At 39.2% G+C, this 17,450-nt stretch overlaps 1 protein-coding gene and 1 long non-coding RNA gene across 4 annotated transcripts in view; one reads left to right on the top strand and one right to left on the bottom strand.

Annotated features, from left to right (window-relative positions):
- The window catches only part of LOC109927772 (adhesion G-protein coupled receptor D2-like), a 259,955-nt gene that overhangs the window by 159,245 nt on the left and 83,260 nt on the right, over positions 1–17,450 (top strand). The window contains exon 23 of the mRNA XM_048601531.1: positions 14,345–14,427. Within this exon, the coding sequence (XP_048457488.1) occupies positions 14,345–14,427 (83 nt within the window). The remainder of the gene's footprint in view (positions 1–14,344; positions 14,428–17,450) is intronic.
- The window catches only part of LOC125484136, a 48,788-nt gene that overhangs the window by 2,064 nt on the left and 29,274 nt on the right, over positions 1–17,450 (bottom strand). Inside the window, exon 6 of one of the 3 annotated variants that reach the window (XR_007262990.1) lies at positions 417–508. The exons of the other annotated variants lie outside the window; for them this stretch is intronic. This is a non-coding gene — a long non-coding RNA (uncharacterized LOC125484136). The remainder of the gene's footprint in view (positions 1–416; positions 509–17,450) is intronic. 3 annotated transcript variants of the gene reach the window in all.

Here is a 17,450-nt window from a genome sequence, read left to right as displayed (position 1 = left end):
CAGCAAATCAGAACCTTCTAATATTAGATGTAGCATTGTTGTTGACAGTGTCCATTAATTTCATGGATAGGTTAGGAACTACCAACAGTAACAGATTATTAATCAAATGCAAGGTATTGCTATTGCTTTGAAAGATATAAAGGATTTGAATTTAGATAGCAAGAATCATGACCTAAAGGATATCTGAAGAAGAGGTTTTACAACTGATTAAGCAATTTTGAAGTCTAGTTACTATTGTAATGTAGGAAAGGAGTTCTCAATTTACACACAGTAAATTCCCAGAAACAATTTGATAATGATTAGTTAATAAGCTGTGTTTTGTGATGTTAATTAAGATAATTAGCTAGAGACCAGGATAACACCGCTGCCATTATACAAATGAGTGACTTATCTGATGGGATCTTGGTTATTGTTACCTTGGAAGAGTGACATCTCCACCAGAACAGCTCTCCTTTGGTATTGCACTGAACTGTTGGCCTGGACTTTGTGATCTGCATGGTCATGTACTCTTCAGAGAAAATATGTAGATAAACTGGTCATGTAACAGCTAATCAAATACTGAGAGTTAAATGGCATCATAGAGCACAGAAAAGCCATCGCATAAGACCTGTTTAATAATCAAATATATATCCAATTCTCTTTTTCACCTTGCTGCATCATCTTGTGAGGCAGAGGATTCTGCAAATTATAACTCGATGGTTAGAAACTCATTTTCCTTCTGAATTCTATCTGAAATCGGTGACTTCTGTCAATGGAAACAACTTTTCCTTTAAAAGCTTTCATAAAATGAGTAGCTGATTTAAACCTTTCATACTTTTGATCACATCTATTAAATCTCACTTCTGCTTAAAGAAGAGCAATCCCAGATTTCCTTGTCTTGGCAGTTCTGGGATATTTGTTTATATTTTACCTGAAAAGCTCCTTTCAGCATTTTTAACACATTGGATAATGTGGGGTCCATCTTCCCTTATCAATTTTTGTCAGGGAGGCTAGAAGCTCAAGTTAGAAAACCTCTGGATTTAGTAGATATATCTCCATGGAAATGACCCCTAGACACATGGCTTTTGCATCAGCGATATAAGGTTCTGATTGAGTAAGGTCTCCTGCCTCCGGAGGTAGTTCAGAGGTGGACAAGTGCCAAGGTGGGCTGATTAAAATGCTGGCCTGAGTTCTCTGATACTTCAGTACAGTTTTACAAGAGCCTGTTAGACCCTCTTGCCCTCACCCCAATCCACCCCCAAGGCACTTCCATGTCATCTCGCAGTCCACATGTCACCTTCCAATGTCATTCAATTATATTCACTTGGACCGACATCAGGCGCCACATAGAAATGAAATAAACTTTAAATAATTCAAATAGAGCGCTCACTCATACACACTTGATGCTAAAAATGAACCTCTCATTCATGAAATGTATTCAATGATTTAAATCATGTCAAGTGGTCAGTACATTGTATGAAGAAACAAGCTTCTAGGTATTTTTTATCAACATTATCAGAGATGTCATTGCACATCCCAGAGTAGGTGGGACTTGAGCCTGGGTCTCCTGAGCCAGAGGTAGAGATACTACCAATGCATCACATGAGCCCTGGAAACAAACTTCTATTTAGTAACCACATTAAAGACAGCTAATCCTTTAATAGTCTTTAAAGTGGTCAATGTGTGAACTCCGCCTCCTTGCTGAGGTCATTAATTTTGGACCTTTTGAAACTCAGCCAAGAATTCACAATGATTGAAAGTCTAATAACAACACTTGGCAAATTGCAAAAACAGATTTTTTTTTCCACATTACACCAGATGGCGTGTCAATCAATGCAGTCTAGCAATGTGTTTTTTTTAAACTCTAATTGACAGCTGCGCTCAATTCCTTTCATTTTTAAAGGGTGGGGATTTAAATAAGTTCATTATGCTCAAACAGACTTATCAGCCCTTTGAGTATTTAAATCTCCTTCATCAACTCATGACTCCTATCGAGTGGATAAAAGCTCTAGGAACAGTGAAAATGTTAGCTGTTTGAACTCAACACAAATTTAAGATGGCCCTGCTCAGATTGAGTTTCCTGCCTGTGTGATTCACACTCTATACCTTCTTCCTGCTGGCTAAAATGTGATATGACAGAAATAAAGGCAGAACCCTCCATCTCAGTGTCTCAGCCATCATATTAAAGACTTCCAGAGGTGGCTCAAGTACACATAAATTGGGCCTATACCTTGCTATATCCAGATTTGAGTGACTAGCTTTAAACTTTTATTGCAAACATTACCTGATTGACAGCAATTTAAAAGTGCATTATTGATTGGTAGATACCTTGAGACAAACTGGGGGTCAGAAAAGGTGCTATGTAAATGAAAGTTCTGTCTTATTTCTTATTTTTTTGCAGAGGGTTCAGAGAAAAAGGGGCAGGATGATCCCAGGATTTAAACCTATATCTTTTATGGACCTATAGTCCTTGAAGTTATTTTTGTCAGCAAAAAAAAGTAAATTGAGTGAGAACATGATCTAGGTCTTCAAAGATAAGGTGAGGAATGCAGACATAATGAAAAGATTATTTAGCTTGGCGATGTTTGTATAAATAGAGGACATAGGCATAACATTGATCAGTTTCAACTGAAACCTGAGACTGGAACATATTTCCTTCCTCAGTGTGCAGTGGACATATTGAGCTAATGCCTAAAACAAAAGAGTGGTTATTTTATGCCAATTGGCTCTTTTAAAAGAGATTAATGAAGACTTGATTCAGAATGAGATTGAAAATTATAAGCATAAGCATAGACATAGATGATCAAATAACCCCATCAGTGTTGTGTGGTACTTTGGAAATTCTGTGTCAGGTAAACCAGTCAAAGAGAAAGCATCATTTAAACAGCACTTTAGCACATCATTCAGATGTTGTATGTTCAACTTTTATGATATAGCAGCCATTTTATACGTAGCAAGATCCTGCAATTAAGTAAATGCTTTCTTTTTGGGATTGAATGATGGAGTGCCATGCAGGAGAAAGGGGAACTCCTTGCTCTTCTTCAGATAGTGATATGGGATCTTTAAGGGCAATCTGAAACACTGAACAAACTGACACAGTCTCGGTTTCAACATTCCCCAGCCAATAAATGGTAGTACTCACAAGCAGGATTGAATAATGTAGGGGCAACATGGTGACTCAGTGGTTAATGCTGCTGCCTCATAGCACTAGAGATCCGGGTTTGATTCCAGCCTCAGGTGACCGTCTGTGTGGAGATTGCACGTTCTCCCTGTGTCTGCTTGGGTTTCTGCCAGGTGCTCTGGTTTCCTCCCATAGTCCAAAGATGTGCAAGTTAGGTGGATTGGCCCTACTAAATTGCCTGTAGTGTTCAGGGATGTGTAGGTTAGGTGCATTAGCCATGGGAAACGCAGGGTACGGGGATAGAGTAGGGGGATGGGTCTGGGTGGGATGCCCTTTGGAGGGTTGGTGTGGACTTGTTGGGCCGAATGGCCTGTTTCCACACTGTGGGGATTCTATTATAGATTGTTACATTAAATCAATATCCTTGAGGTTTGCCTGATTATCTTGAGAATGAAGTGAAACCAGCAAAAGTCTCATACTGATTTGTGTTATTTGAGGTTTTCTTTGTGGTTATTCAACATTTGAAGGCTTAAAAAGAAGTAGGTTAAAAGGAGTGTCTAACCCTGCAGATTGCACATGATCTTTTAATAGAACTTGGCAGACGGCTATTTCTCACCGGATTATTTTATGTTTAGCTTCACATCACAGGTATCTATGCTTCGCAACCACACTTCAGAGTGTAAAATAGATGCAGCAACTGAGATATTGAATGTATTTTATTAAAGTGTACTCCATTGTAAAAAAAATTACAGTAGCATGACACTGGTTGCTGATTCCGTGAGAATACGCCCTGGGTGAAGTTTAATTTAGAAGAATCCCCAGGAATGACATGTACCACAAAAAAAACAATACAGTTTAAGAAGAAAAGAAAGGTTGACCTCAGATTCGGTTTCCTCAGGGTACTGTTAAATTTAAGCCGAAGCTAGCTTTAAACTTCCCCTCTTTGTCAACCATTTAACAGCTGGTGCTCTCTGATTCTGGCATTAATTGCAGCTCAGTTACAGTAAATAAAGTGTGTCATGACCACTATGTATTCAGTGTTGCCACATTCACTCCATTTCCAGTATGTGTCCTATTCTTCTTATAAAGGCATTTACCGCACGTGTTTATGTCAAAGCACAAAAATTAACCTGTAACGACACAGTAGTTTTTAGCACAGAAATATGTGGGATTTCTGCAATTGGAAAAATGAAAATTAATACTTGCAGACCTGTTAAACATTTCGAAAACCTTGAAGAAAATGCACAAACTCTTTGACGTAAACACTTTGCTAGCAAACCCATATCTCTGGTGGAGCAGTATGCAGTTTGCTATTTTTGTTTGGAAAATCAAATATCAATTTGTGACATGGTGTATAATTACGATGTATGCATATTTTGACAAATCGAATAATGAAGTTTTGGAAATGGATCATTTAATTATAGGGTGTACTGAGCAAACCAAACGAAAATGCCAGGCTTTCTGAGATAATATTAATTGGATGAAATTCAAAGCTTGTAGGGTTTAATTAGTTTCCACATTTATGTGCCGTTATGTATGCTTCATGGTGTTCTAATTTTGCAGACTGAAGAATTAAAATATTTGTTTTGAAGTGGCAAAAAAAATTAACAAAATACATATTTGCTCATAGATAAGCATACTAACTTGCACCGCTGATAAGACTACCAGGAAAGTAAATCCCCATCAAAATAGGTGGAGAATTTGAGATGTAATGTTTTGTTTACATATGAGCACTTAAAAGATGTGGCATGACTGCTATTGCAGAGAAAAATCCGTAGTTCGGAGACCATATAAAGCACATTCATTCATCCCAGGAAAATGTCTTTATTCCAATTCTAATCAAAAACAAATCTAATCGAGTTATCAGTGCTACTTTTTCGGTTCAACTCTAAAATGCAGTCTGTAATTTATAGACCTCTAACATAGACTACAAGAGACTAAAAGACTTGCAGACTTGTACACAACACAGGAGATTGTTTGTTTTATTGTATCTTTGGTGAATAATTAAACCCATACTTCAGTTTCAATATGCCCTTTTTGTGCTTGCCTCATTATACCTGGTGTCTCTCCCACATTGTATTTGTTTTGAAATTCTTTTCTTATCTGACTCTTGTGACATTGTGTCACTCTTGCCCTGGAAAATAATTCCATTGGTACAGGTAGATGAATCTGACATAGTTGAGAACTAACAGCATGTCAGACACTTTTTTTGCTATGGAAGGCTATAGATCAGAGAAGGGAATATGCCAGAGTTGGGTGGGTGACAGGGGAATAACATCCCTTTCTCCTCCATCGACAGGAGTAATAACTCCTGGCTCTCTGGGGAGAAATTGAAAAAGCAATAGCCATGAGCTGTGAAGCAATGCCTGTAGGAGAATTGAAAGTTAATGCTCTTCTTTATTTTTTGTCAGAAGTTGCATCTCAGTGTCATGGTTTCTGAACTATACGTAAATGTTGTGCTCACTTTGCAAATCCTTTCATGTTCCACGTTCTACTTTTTGAAGAAGGTGAGTGGAAAGTGAACCTGGAGTGTATCGGAAATATAAACTGTGGCAGCAGGTTTTTCTTAGTCGAAAAGGACAAGGCCCTGTCACATTAGTCAGGCCGAGGGGGTCAGGGCAGAGCCTGTTGATGAGTGAGGAAAAAAGAAGTGAATTCATTCTGCTCCAGGCACTTTGTCAAGTGCCAGTAGCTTACTGTTGAAAACCAGTCACCCATCACTGTGTTACTGCCATGGGGGTCAATTCCTATGTATAAATCATGGACCTGTGTAGGTTTTGAAACTTATTGCAGTTACTAAGGAAATGAAAATAAGGAAAATGCTTCTGCCTTGATTGGTAGGACTCAAAATATCTTCCCACATGTTGCTGCTTAATAAAATATATGGCTGTATTGATTCATAGAATCAAGTCATTAAAATGTGCAGTTTTGTTTATTGGAATGAAGCAATTAAATGGTTCACTTATGCCAGAAATAACCTTTTCTGATGAAAAACTATTGATTTTTTGCCACAGCTTTATAAGTGACAATGTTTTTGATTACTACTGACAAACCTCCTTAGAGTGTTAATTAAAAATGTACCAGATGAGCAGGTGCAGGAGATCATTAAGGAATGTGAGTACTACAGACTCACAATACATTTTTTTTAACTTTACATAATGAATAGGTCACCAGAGAAAACAATAACTTCATCAGCAAAATTATCATCTTCACAATTTAAATATCATTAATTCCTTTACCTTGGGTAACAAAGCAACTTGCCTTTAAATTATCATTTAATTTTTGTTGTAAGTATTTACTTGCCATCATATGGATTTAGTTGTGTTGCTTAAAATGCTTCTTTACCGCAATTATGTAATTACTTGTTTCAGTGCATTTTCTCTTTCTTGGTTAATGATCTTGAACAGTTTGACAGAAGGTTTAAAGATTAGTACATAAAAAAAATTACAGTGCTGTTGAAAACATTAATTATGATTTAAACATTACAAAAATTATGTAGATTTTTTTCTCTGTCCCTTGTACGTCCTTGTTAACCTATAAAATTTAGAAACCATTTCCTTTGCACAAGAGGAATACTGGACTCACAAGTATAACGGCTCTGTTAATATAGTGACATATGTCACAAGTTGCAGGCTCTGTTTTTACAAAATTCTTTTCCAAAATTTAATATAGCCACATCTAATATAAAGTAGAGTTTATTGAGCTCTGATTCTGCAAAACTTTACTTATATGTTGAAAATGATTATGTGCAAAACATTACCTTTAATTGCCTAAACATTGCGATACATGTGAGACACAGAGACAAGGGGCTGAATTCATGTATATTCAGAGGTAGAACCAGAGGTAGGCATGCTGGCAGTTTTCTGATATCGGCTGCCATCTCAACTTGCCCACCAAAATTCTAATTCTGTGCAATTTTGATGGAGGGCTTTGATGCCTCAACAACTTTAGAATCTGACACTACCTATTCCATTGTCTCTTTCACTGAAAATCACCACCCCCCCCCACCCCTGACAAGGTCCACAGATGTCCCATCCTGTGGATGGGGAGCCCAGTCTAGTCGTGCAGTCTGGTAGGTGTTGACACTTCGTATTTTTAAACTTTGAGAACTTTTCAGAGGACACAGTTATCTTAAATGTTTTTTTTTCCCCAGTGACATGATTAGAAATACAAATTTGATATCCATACCCTCTATCTCATTTTTAGTAACCAAACACAGAGTTGTATTGATGATCCTAAAGAATTTAAATAGCAGATGTCAGAACCAAGTTATCAAAGAGGACTGACATATCATGACTATATATATATATTGCAATGGGGAAATCAAGAGAAGGGATAGTCATTCAAAACATTGCATTGATACTAAATCCTTAATATTAGGTAAAAAGTGCAAATAATAACAGTGACTAAACTGGTTTGGCAGCTGGTTATGTGCTGCAGAATCTTCAGGAGTTTCAGGCATTTTAACATAGTGGCCATTATTGTTACTTGTCACAGATAATTGGAAATATGATATAACAGAAAACTGTAAAAGGAGAGCAACTTCACATTTTTTTCTCTTTGTAGACGACTACCTTTCCACAAACATATTACAACATCCAAACTGCAGCAAGCAGAGCCATTTCTATATGGCTGCTGAGAACTAAAATTGTTTTGATTCTATAGAATCATTGTACTGTACAACATGGGTTCTTTAGAACTAGCCAGTTGGTTCTGCCTGCATAATGTTTCCTCATGACTCAGTAATTATTGCATATTTGAGTATATATATCTTTTTGAAGGTGTGGGTGGTGGAAGCAGATTCAATGCGATCAGGCAGTGATTTTCACATTATTTCAACTCAAGTAAAAATTTGCATCATGCATAGCTTTTGCCAGTAGCCTTAAACCTAGATTCTCTGTTAGCCAATCCTCTTACAAGTGGAAACAGTGTCTTCATATGCCATCTATCAAAACCTCTCAATTTTCAATAGCTCTATTGAATTTCTTTTAATATCCTATTCACTACAGGGTCAATCTGAGCTTCTGCACTGTTTTCCCAACTAACTGAAGCTTTTCATCCCTCATATAGTTCAAGTGCATCTCTGTACCCTCACCAAAATTTGTATCTATTGTGAGCTGAAACACAATATGCAAATAACCGCAATGTAAAAATTATGATCTCATTTTGCTATTTTTTTAAAGATCAATTTTTAATTGCACAAATCTAAATCAGGCCTAAGGAAACTGTTTGTTGCCTGCCCCAGAGATTCGTCTTCTCCCTGTATCATTGAATCAACGAGCAGGAGCTTAACATCACGAGGAAGTGAATTATAAAGGTCAAAGTGTATCAAATTAATTTTGAACCATTTGATTTAATCTTCATTGCATAGGTCATTTCTCATAACTGTTCATGTTTAACTGGCTCTTTAGTCCAAGAGTCTATCATTGACATGGTTTTGGGTTGATGTTTAGTCTTTGTAGACTGCACATTATTGATAGAGGCGTGCAAGGTCTGATCTGACTGCTTGTCTTCAATGCATAATTTCCTGTTAGAAAGCTTGAAGGGTTAAACATGTCATTAAATCAGTACCAGATTGATTATGCAGGAGTGAATCTGAAACAGAATTGATATGTAACCTTGCCTAATTGTGCCATCTGGAATAATACTGGCTTTCAAATTACAACTATTTGGAAATTGGCTTCATGCCAGTGTGAATGCAGAGTGCTCTATTATAAACACATTTGAGACTCAATTTAGGATCTTCTATCCAGTCTTCCTCTTGTAAAACATCCAGTACAATACCTTCTCTCCCGTCCCGCAGTAAGGTTTCTAATTCTGGTTGGACAGTATATTCCAATAGGTAGTACAACGAATAAATAGAAATGTTTGAAGAAAGTTGAAAAAGCACAACATCTTTCAGTGAGCCTCTGATTGTTCTTCTGGCTATTTGCAACAGTAATCTTCAGGACTATCATGGAGGATTGGCAACGCTCTCCCATTATTGCTGGAACGTAGAGTACAAAAGGTCAAATGGTCGTGGCAAGCATGATCGTCCTCCCATAATAAACAGTGTAAATGGGGACAACAACAATTGACTATTTTTTTCTTGGTGCTCAGAGTGAACTTGCAGTTTTTATATGAAATAGGCAGAGATGCAAGTCTGTTGAAGCTGGTGAAGAATTATTGACCGAAATAGTGCAAACCTAAGTAAGGATAGTAATCAAGCTCATTTTGCGTAAATCTAGTAGAGGTACAGCTACGCCGAGAAGCCCCAAATGTAGCAATATTTCTGTGCAGTTACCAGGGAATGCTTCTCTTTTGTAGGTCATGTCAAATCTCCGTGCTACTGGGACAGAAGAACATCAAACAGTAATTGTGCAACTTCTTTCATGTGGCTTGTTTGTTCAACGGGTTTCTTGTCAAATGTACACAATTCTGATTCTCACAGGATGAGCCCTTCTCTTTAATCTGTAGTACATATTGAAAAATCATTCCTGTCAGCTGGTGCTCACCCAGCTGCTTGCAAGAACTTTGGCATAGTTTTTATAACCTATAAAGCACTAAAGCAGGACCCTGCTCTGATAAAATGCCCGAGGAATTTGGAGGGCTGCCACAGAGGATACAGACAACGCTGTTGCAATTTGACAGAAATTTCCACAAAATGCCGAAAACCTAAGCATGCAGTCCCAGGAGCAAGCTGTGGCAGGTTACTTGAACTAAACATGTATCAACTGTCACACGTTGACAGTCAGTGTTGACCAAATACAATGGAACATCCAGATGGCTTAAACAAAGCGCGCAAGATGTGAACTTCTATTTCCAGCTGGTTACATCAACTTCCAGTGTTACGTCTGGTTTATTTTACGCTACAAATGAATGGCTTAAGGATTGCAAGTACACAGGTTCCAGGTATTGCTCCCTGCACAGCTCTCAAATGCAATCTTCAACTTCCCAACATTGAAATGCGGCAAATAGGGAAACAAAAAAGAGTTCCTCTATTATTAGTCCAGAAATATTATGAACACATTCTGTTGCTTTGGTTGGAAAATTAAATACTGTGTATGTTTTCTTTAAAATTATGTTATTATCAAAATATTACTTATCTTCCAACCCAAGTCAATGAGGCAGATTATAGTTCAAAAGAAAGAAAATGCTATTTTTGTGACAAATTTGTATTGATAACAAAGATTCTTTGCATTACACCGAGATTATTCTGCTAGAAATAATCAGGGCACCAAATGATCGTAGTTTGTTTGACAGAAGATATGGGCTGGTATGATGTCATTGCTGTCAGTGAGCCACAGGTTGAGAGAGGGGCAGGATTTGCAGCTCAATATTCCAGGACATGGGGTCTTCAGGAAAAGCAGGGAAGGAGTTAAAAGAGGAGAAGGCGTTGCAGTATTGATCAAGGAATCAATTATGGCAGTAAGCAGGGATGAAATCTTAGAAGGTCCTCAAATGAAGGCATTTGGGTAGAAATTAAAAACTAAAAATGAGCAGTCACGTTGCTGGGATTGTACTATAGGCCCCCTAATAGTCTGAGAGAAATAGATAAGCAGATATGTAGGCAAATTTCAGAGAAGTATAGAAGCTATAGGGTAGTGATAGTTGGGATTTCACCTTCCCCAACATGAACTGCAGTAGTCATATTGTGAGAGGTTTAGAGAGAGCAGAAATTTTAAAATGCGTCCAGAAGAGCTTTTTAGAACCCAGTACATAGAAGGCCCGACAGGAGAGGGGGCGGTCCTGGACTTAATTTTAGGGAACAAAATTGGCCAAATGGTTGAAGAATCGTGGGGAAGCATTCTGCAGAGAATGATCACAACTCCGCTCGATTCAAGATTGTTATGGAAAAGGGCAAGGACGGGCCTGAAATCAAGCTCTAACCTAGGGGAAGGTCGATGTTAATAAGATCAGGTGATGATTTGGCCATAGTGTACTGGGGACTGATACTTTTAGGTAAATCTGTCTCAGTGCAGTGGGATGCATTTAAGAAAGAAATCGGGAGAGTGTGGTGCTGTTCCAATACAGACAAAGGGCGAGACCAATAAATCATGCAAACCCTGGATATCAAGGGACATACAGAATTGGACAAAGAGAAAAGGGGAGGCTTATGGCAGATACTGAGGGCTCAAACAGCAGAAGCCCGAGAGGAGTACAAAATGTACAAGGGAAACTTAAAAGGCAAGTAGGAGAATAAAAAGGGAGGAGAAAGAATAATGGCGGGTAAAATAAAGGAACTTTCTACATAATTTTGCAAGTACATTAATGATAAAAGGATAACTAGAGAGAGAGTAGGGCCCATTAAGGTCCACAGTGATAATCTGTGTTTGGAGCCAGAGGAGGTAGGGAACGTTCTGAATGAATATTTCCTGTTGGTGCTCACCAGTGAGAGAGACGTTGTGGCTATGGAAAACAAGGAGAAGGTCTGTGGTATACTTAAAGAAGTTAGCATAGAAAGAGAGGAGGTACTGAGTGAGCTCAGGTAAACCTCCTGGGCTAAATGAAATGTATCCTGTTGGGTGAGGCAAGGGAGAAAATAGCAGGGGCACTGGCAATAATTTTCAATTCCCCTATGGCCACAGCAGAGGTGCCATATGACTGGAGGACCACCAGTGTGGTGCTGTTACTCAAAAAGGGAGCAAGTGATAAACCAGGAAACTACAGGCCAGTCAGTCTAACCTCCGAGGTGGGGAAACTACTGGAAGCAATTCTGAGGGACAGAATTAACCTCCATTTTGGGAGGCAGGGATTAATCAAGCACAGTTAGCATGGTTTTGTTAAGGGAGGTCATGTCTGATCAACTTGATTGAATTTTTTGAACAGGTGACCAGCTATGTAGGTGAGGCAATGCTAAGGCTGTTGATAAGTTATGACATGGGAGACTGATAGCAAAGGCAAGAACCCATGGGATCCAAAGACATTTGGTGAATTAGGTCCAGAATCGACCGAGTGGCAGGAAGCAGAGAGTGATGGTCGAGGGGTGTTTCCTGACTGGAAGCTTGTGTCTGGTGGTGTTTCACAGGGATCAGTAGTGGGGACCTTGCTATTTGTTTATGTTTGAATGTAAGAAGGTTGATCAGTAAGTTTGTGGATAATATGAAAATTGGTGAGATGGCAAATAGTGAGGAGGGTAACCTTACATTACAGGAGGATGTAGATGGGCACATCAGTGGAAAATAGAATTTAATCCACATAAGTGTGAGGTGATGCACATGGGTGGGAAAAACAATGCAAAGGAGTACATGATGAACAGTGAGGCCCTGAGAAGCACCGACAATCAGAGGGAACTTGGTGTGCATGACCACTGCTTCTTTAAGGTAGCAGGATAAGTGAATAAGGAGGCAAATGGATATTTGCCTTTAATAGCCAAGGCATGGTGTTTAAGAGGAAGGTGGTAATGCTGGAACTGTACAAAATGATGGTTAGACCACAGCTAGAGTATTGTGTGCGGTTCTGAAATCCATTTTTTAAGGAGGTATGTGATAGCACTAGAGAGGTGCAGTGGAGATTGACTGGGATAGCCTGGCCTGGAGAGTTTTACTTATGAAGAGAGACTGAGGGGGGAACATGTTTGAGATGTATAAAATTATGCGAGGCATAGACTGAGAGGAACTTCTCTTCTTGGTGGAGGGACCAAGAGGCATAGATTTAAGATAAGAGGCCGAAGATTTAGAGGGAGTGCGAAGAAAAATTCTTTCACCCAAAGAGTGGTGGGAATCTGGAAGTGCAGTGGTAGAGGCAGATAGCCTCATAAGAAGTATTTAGACATATATTTGTGATGCCAAGGCATTCAAAGCTGTGGGCTAGAAAATGAGATTAGAATAGTTATTTTTGTTTGGTACAGAATTGATAGGCTGAAGGGCTTTTTTCAGTGCTGAAGACTTCTATGACTCCCAAAAGGTTCCCCTATTGCAAACTGTTACCTGAACATTATTGTTCAAGACTAAAATCTGTTAGTAATTACACATATCCTGTTTGAAGTTTGATGAGCCTGCGAGCCTACTGACAATAGCAGTGATTCGTACAGAAGTTACTATGATACTGCTTTGAATACCACACTCCTTAGTATATATGAATCCACTGATAATATCTTTTGGAGCAATTTCACATTGCTGAAAGAATAAATATTAGAATCAGCATTTTTGACAGTTAAGGACTGAAGAGAACTTTAACAGAAAGAGTGCAGTTAAGGCTCAGTCTAATGAGAGTAGGGACTGATTGAATTGAGGGGAATGATGCAGCATCTTGCTGTTGGTTTCCATGTCTGTCTATTGAGCAATTTAACGGGCTCACGTAGTGGTAGTGCATGGATCTCTCTATGTCTGGGCTGTAAACTTGTATTTTGGGAGTTAGATTTTGGACCTTATAAAAGGATTCTGTAAGAAGTGTTTGGTGATGGCATTGGAAAGACTGAAGGCGTTATCTTCACTCCCTGCTATGAATTCCATTTCAAAGCCACAAACATCATCCCTCCTGTGGTAACTGTCTGAGATTGAACTACACTGTTCACAACCTTGGTGTCATATTTGACACTCGACAAACTCGATGTTATTACGGATAATGATGGATGAATTGTTAAGAAAGTACTGTTCTTCTTCTGAGTTTAAAGATGCACCTGTTGACGCCAAATCCACCCAGTGGTTTGTATGTGAACATTAAAGTACAGTAGAGATCAAACTGATGCCTCTTGGACTTGAATTCAAGACTCGCTATTTGGGATCACACAAGATAAATAGTGAAAAAGGGAAGATATAAGAAGATAAATGCCATTCCTGGAACAGTACTTCATCATGAACCCATGTTATTAAAAGGGCAGGTGGGGTGAAAATTAATGTTATCTTTTTAAAAAATGTGAGTTGGTTAATGTATAACGTAAAAGTAGTGCAATAATGAGGTAATAGGAAAAACAACACTTGAAGTCGATCCAAAGCCCTCTGCTTAATTTGTAAATCATTTTATCTCATTCAAAATGTTATCCTTAATTGTGTCTGATAATGCAACCCGCAGAGCAAAGCTGGGATGGAACTTGGCTCTGAGGCGTTCCATAATTGAATTGAATCTCTAGGATCACACATGATGAATGGTTGTGAAGGGGACATGCCCTAGATTGATTGACATCCCAGGAACTGCACAACAGTGTGAAGCCATGCTATTAAATTAATAAGTAGCATGAATAACATTTTACTGCAGTCCTAGATTGTTAAGTAAAATTACAGTAATCTTTGCTCTGGCTAATTTTTCTTCTTTCTTCTTCCTTAGGACAGCTGTCAACCCCTAGCCTGCCACGAGGACCTGATGAAGAGTTGTCGTGCTGTTCTCAGAGCCCAGTGACCTCCAGTAAGGTACAATACAGCATTTAACTCACTGTGCAGACTGCACTTTCTTTCACTTACTAAGCGTGTAAAATCACAGCCTTGTTTCATGTTGGTAGCTAAGGGTGTATTGTGCGATTAACCATGTTGAGCAAACAGGTCAAGAATACAGGCTTAACTTTGACTAACGCTAGGCTTGGTTTTTTTTCTTCTGTTTATATTACATTGAAATTATGTGTCTATTGCAAAAGAAAAGTCGATAAACAATGCATATGTAAATATATGTGCGCAGCATATATAATACGTGCACTGAAATACATACATGCATGTTTTGGGGCTGAAAATCCAATAGGTTTCAAAAAGTTTCATCTCAAAAGTTGACCCCATTGACATCAGGCTGAGAGACTTTACATCACTATAAGTAGTAGAAGAGTTTTGAAGTTTTGGACCCTTTTTTTCTATTAAAAACATGAGATGAGTGTCTACTGTTTTGGATTGTACTACTTGGATTCCTTACCAAAAAAGAAGCTGCTGGCCAGGTCATGGTGAAGGAGAAGGTAGTTCAGGCACATGATGTGTCCAAATTGATAAGGAGGCAGCATTGGATTGGATAGGCTTGTTGTCATCGAGTAGGATCTGACAGGGTTACCTGAGACCAAATGGGACTAGGGAACAGATAATGGTTATATGTTAATTTAGGGATAATTGGGTGAAAACTGGTTGTATAAATATGAGGAAGCGCTCTTGAGGTGCGGTGGTAGTAGTTCCTGATCAGAGGTGGGGGTTCAAGTTCTACCTGCCCTAGCCATGTATCATAACAAGTCTGAGCAGTTCATTAGAAACATGTATAAATATGGGGAACAAGTAATCAGTGGGCTGGAGTTTTGTAATGTGTAAATTTAAGTAAAACTGACCTCAAAACCAATCTTGTATGGACCAAGGTAAATGGGATTAGTGTAGTTTGGTGTTTGTGGTCAGCATAGACATGGTGGCCTGAAGGGCCTGTTTCTATGCCATTTGGCTCTGTGACTCTTATAACCTCTGGTGTGGAGCTTGGCATGCAGTGATAGTATCCCTGCCTCTGGGCCAGAAGTTCTGGGTTCAATACAGAGGGAAGAATAGATAGCACAGATTTGTTAAGGGCAAAACATTTTTAAACAAGTTGCTTGAGTTTTTCATCAGATTAGAGACAGGTTGATGCAGATAATGCTGTTGGTGTGGCATCTTTCTACTTGATAAAGAACTGCACAGCAGACATGTGGGTAAAGTTAGAGCACACAGAATAAAAGAGACAGTAGTAACATGGATACGAAATTGGTCAAGTGACATGAGAGTAATGGCTGATTGATGTTCTTCAGCCTGGAAACAGATTTATGATGGTGTTCCTTGGGGTTTAGTGAACAGGCCACAATAGCAACAACTGTGGATGATGCCAAACTTGGAAATATCGTAAACCATGAGTAGGATAGTATAGGACTTAAACAGGACAGACAGGTTGGCGGAATAGGCAGGCAAGTAGCAGATTAAATTTAAAGCAGTGTAGTGTGAAGTGAAACAAAAACAGAAATTGCTGGCGAAACTCAACAGGTCTGGCAGCATCTGTGGGAAGAAAGCAGAGTTAATGTTTGAGTCCAGTGACTCTTCATCAGAAGCGTGAAGTGACTTTCTTTTGTCAGAAAAATGCAAAGAGACATTATAAACTTAAAAGTCCAATTCTGAAGAGAGTGTAGGAACAGAAAGACCTGGATGATTATGTGTATAAATCATTGAAGATGCCAGGACAGGTTGAGAGTGCAGTTAATAACGCATACAGTATCCTAGACATTATTCATGGTGGCATGGAATACATGAGTAAGAAGGTTATGTTGACCTTGTGTAAAACACTGATTTGGTCCAGTATTGTGTCCAGTTCTGGCATCAGAATTTAGGAAGGATTTGAAAGCCTTACAGATGGTTAGAGAAAACATTCATGAGGCAGAACTTTACATTTTCTTGCTGGTGGTTTTGCAGGCAGGGTGTATGGTGGGAGAGCAGGTTGTGTAAAACTCCCCAAGTGGTCATTCCATTAGCCTTCCACCCACCCTTACCTCTTTACAATCTTACAGTAGGACACGTGAGGCCAACCCTTGCTCCCATCAAGGCCCTTAAGTTGCCACCTAATAACCACTTAAGAGTATTTCCTCCCCAGTCTCGATTTTCAGGCTGGTAGTAGGAGTTCAGCAGCAGGGCTGAAGGAATGGTTACAAGAGGAAACATTTATTCACACAGTGAATGGTTAGGGTCTGGAATGCACTGTTTGGGAATATGGCAGATACAGTGTCAGGCGAGGCTTTCAACATGGAATTGGATTATTATCTGTTTTGGATTGAAATATAATTATGTGCAAGTCTCTGTTCTGTTCTGCCTGTAGTCATGTGACCCCTACCATGAAGGACACGCATGGGGCGGCACGGTGGTTAGCACTGCTGCCTCACAGCACTGGGGAACTGGGTTCAATTCCACCCTCGGGAGACTGTCTGTGTGGAGTCTGCACATTCTCCCCGTGCCTTTGTGGGTTTCCTCTCGGTGCTCCGGTTTCCTCCCACAGTCCAAAAGATGTGCAGGTTAGCTGGATGCTAAATTGCCCATAGTGTCCAGGGTTGTGCAGGCTAAGTGGGAAATGCAAGGTTACAGGGATAGGGTAGTGGGGGTGGCTCTGGATGGTATGCTATTCAGAGGGGCGGTGTGGACTTGCTGGGCTGAATGGCCTGCTTCCATACTGTAGGGATTCTATTCTATGATTCTTCTATGATGCACCTTGTAGGTAGACATCTTAACTTTCACTTTAGTAAGTCCTTGTATGAACACATTGATGTATTGTACACTTGAATCATGGTGTCAGAAGTGGTTAGCGTCCAGAACTGAAATAAAAAAAACATAGTTGCAGGGTTATGAACTGCCATTGAAGAAAGAAAACAAAGATTACAAAGAGAACATTGCTTACTGAAAATTGTTTCAGAGATAGCAGGAACTGCAGATGCTGGAGAATCTGAGATAACAAGGTGCAGAGCTGG

This window comes from Rhincodon typus, chromosome 10 (genome assembly GCF_021869965.1).
Source record: "Rhincodon typus isolate 14 chromosome 10, sRhiTyp1.1, whole genome shotgun sequence".
NCBI classification, from domain to species: Eukaryota; Metazoa; Chordata; class Chondrichthyes; order Orectolobiformes; family Rhincodontidae; genus Rhincodon; species Rhincodon typus.
The sequence above is the reverse complement of the archived record's forward strand: the minus strand, read 5'-3'. Positions and strand labels throughout refer to the sequence as shown.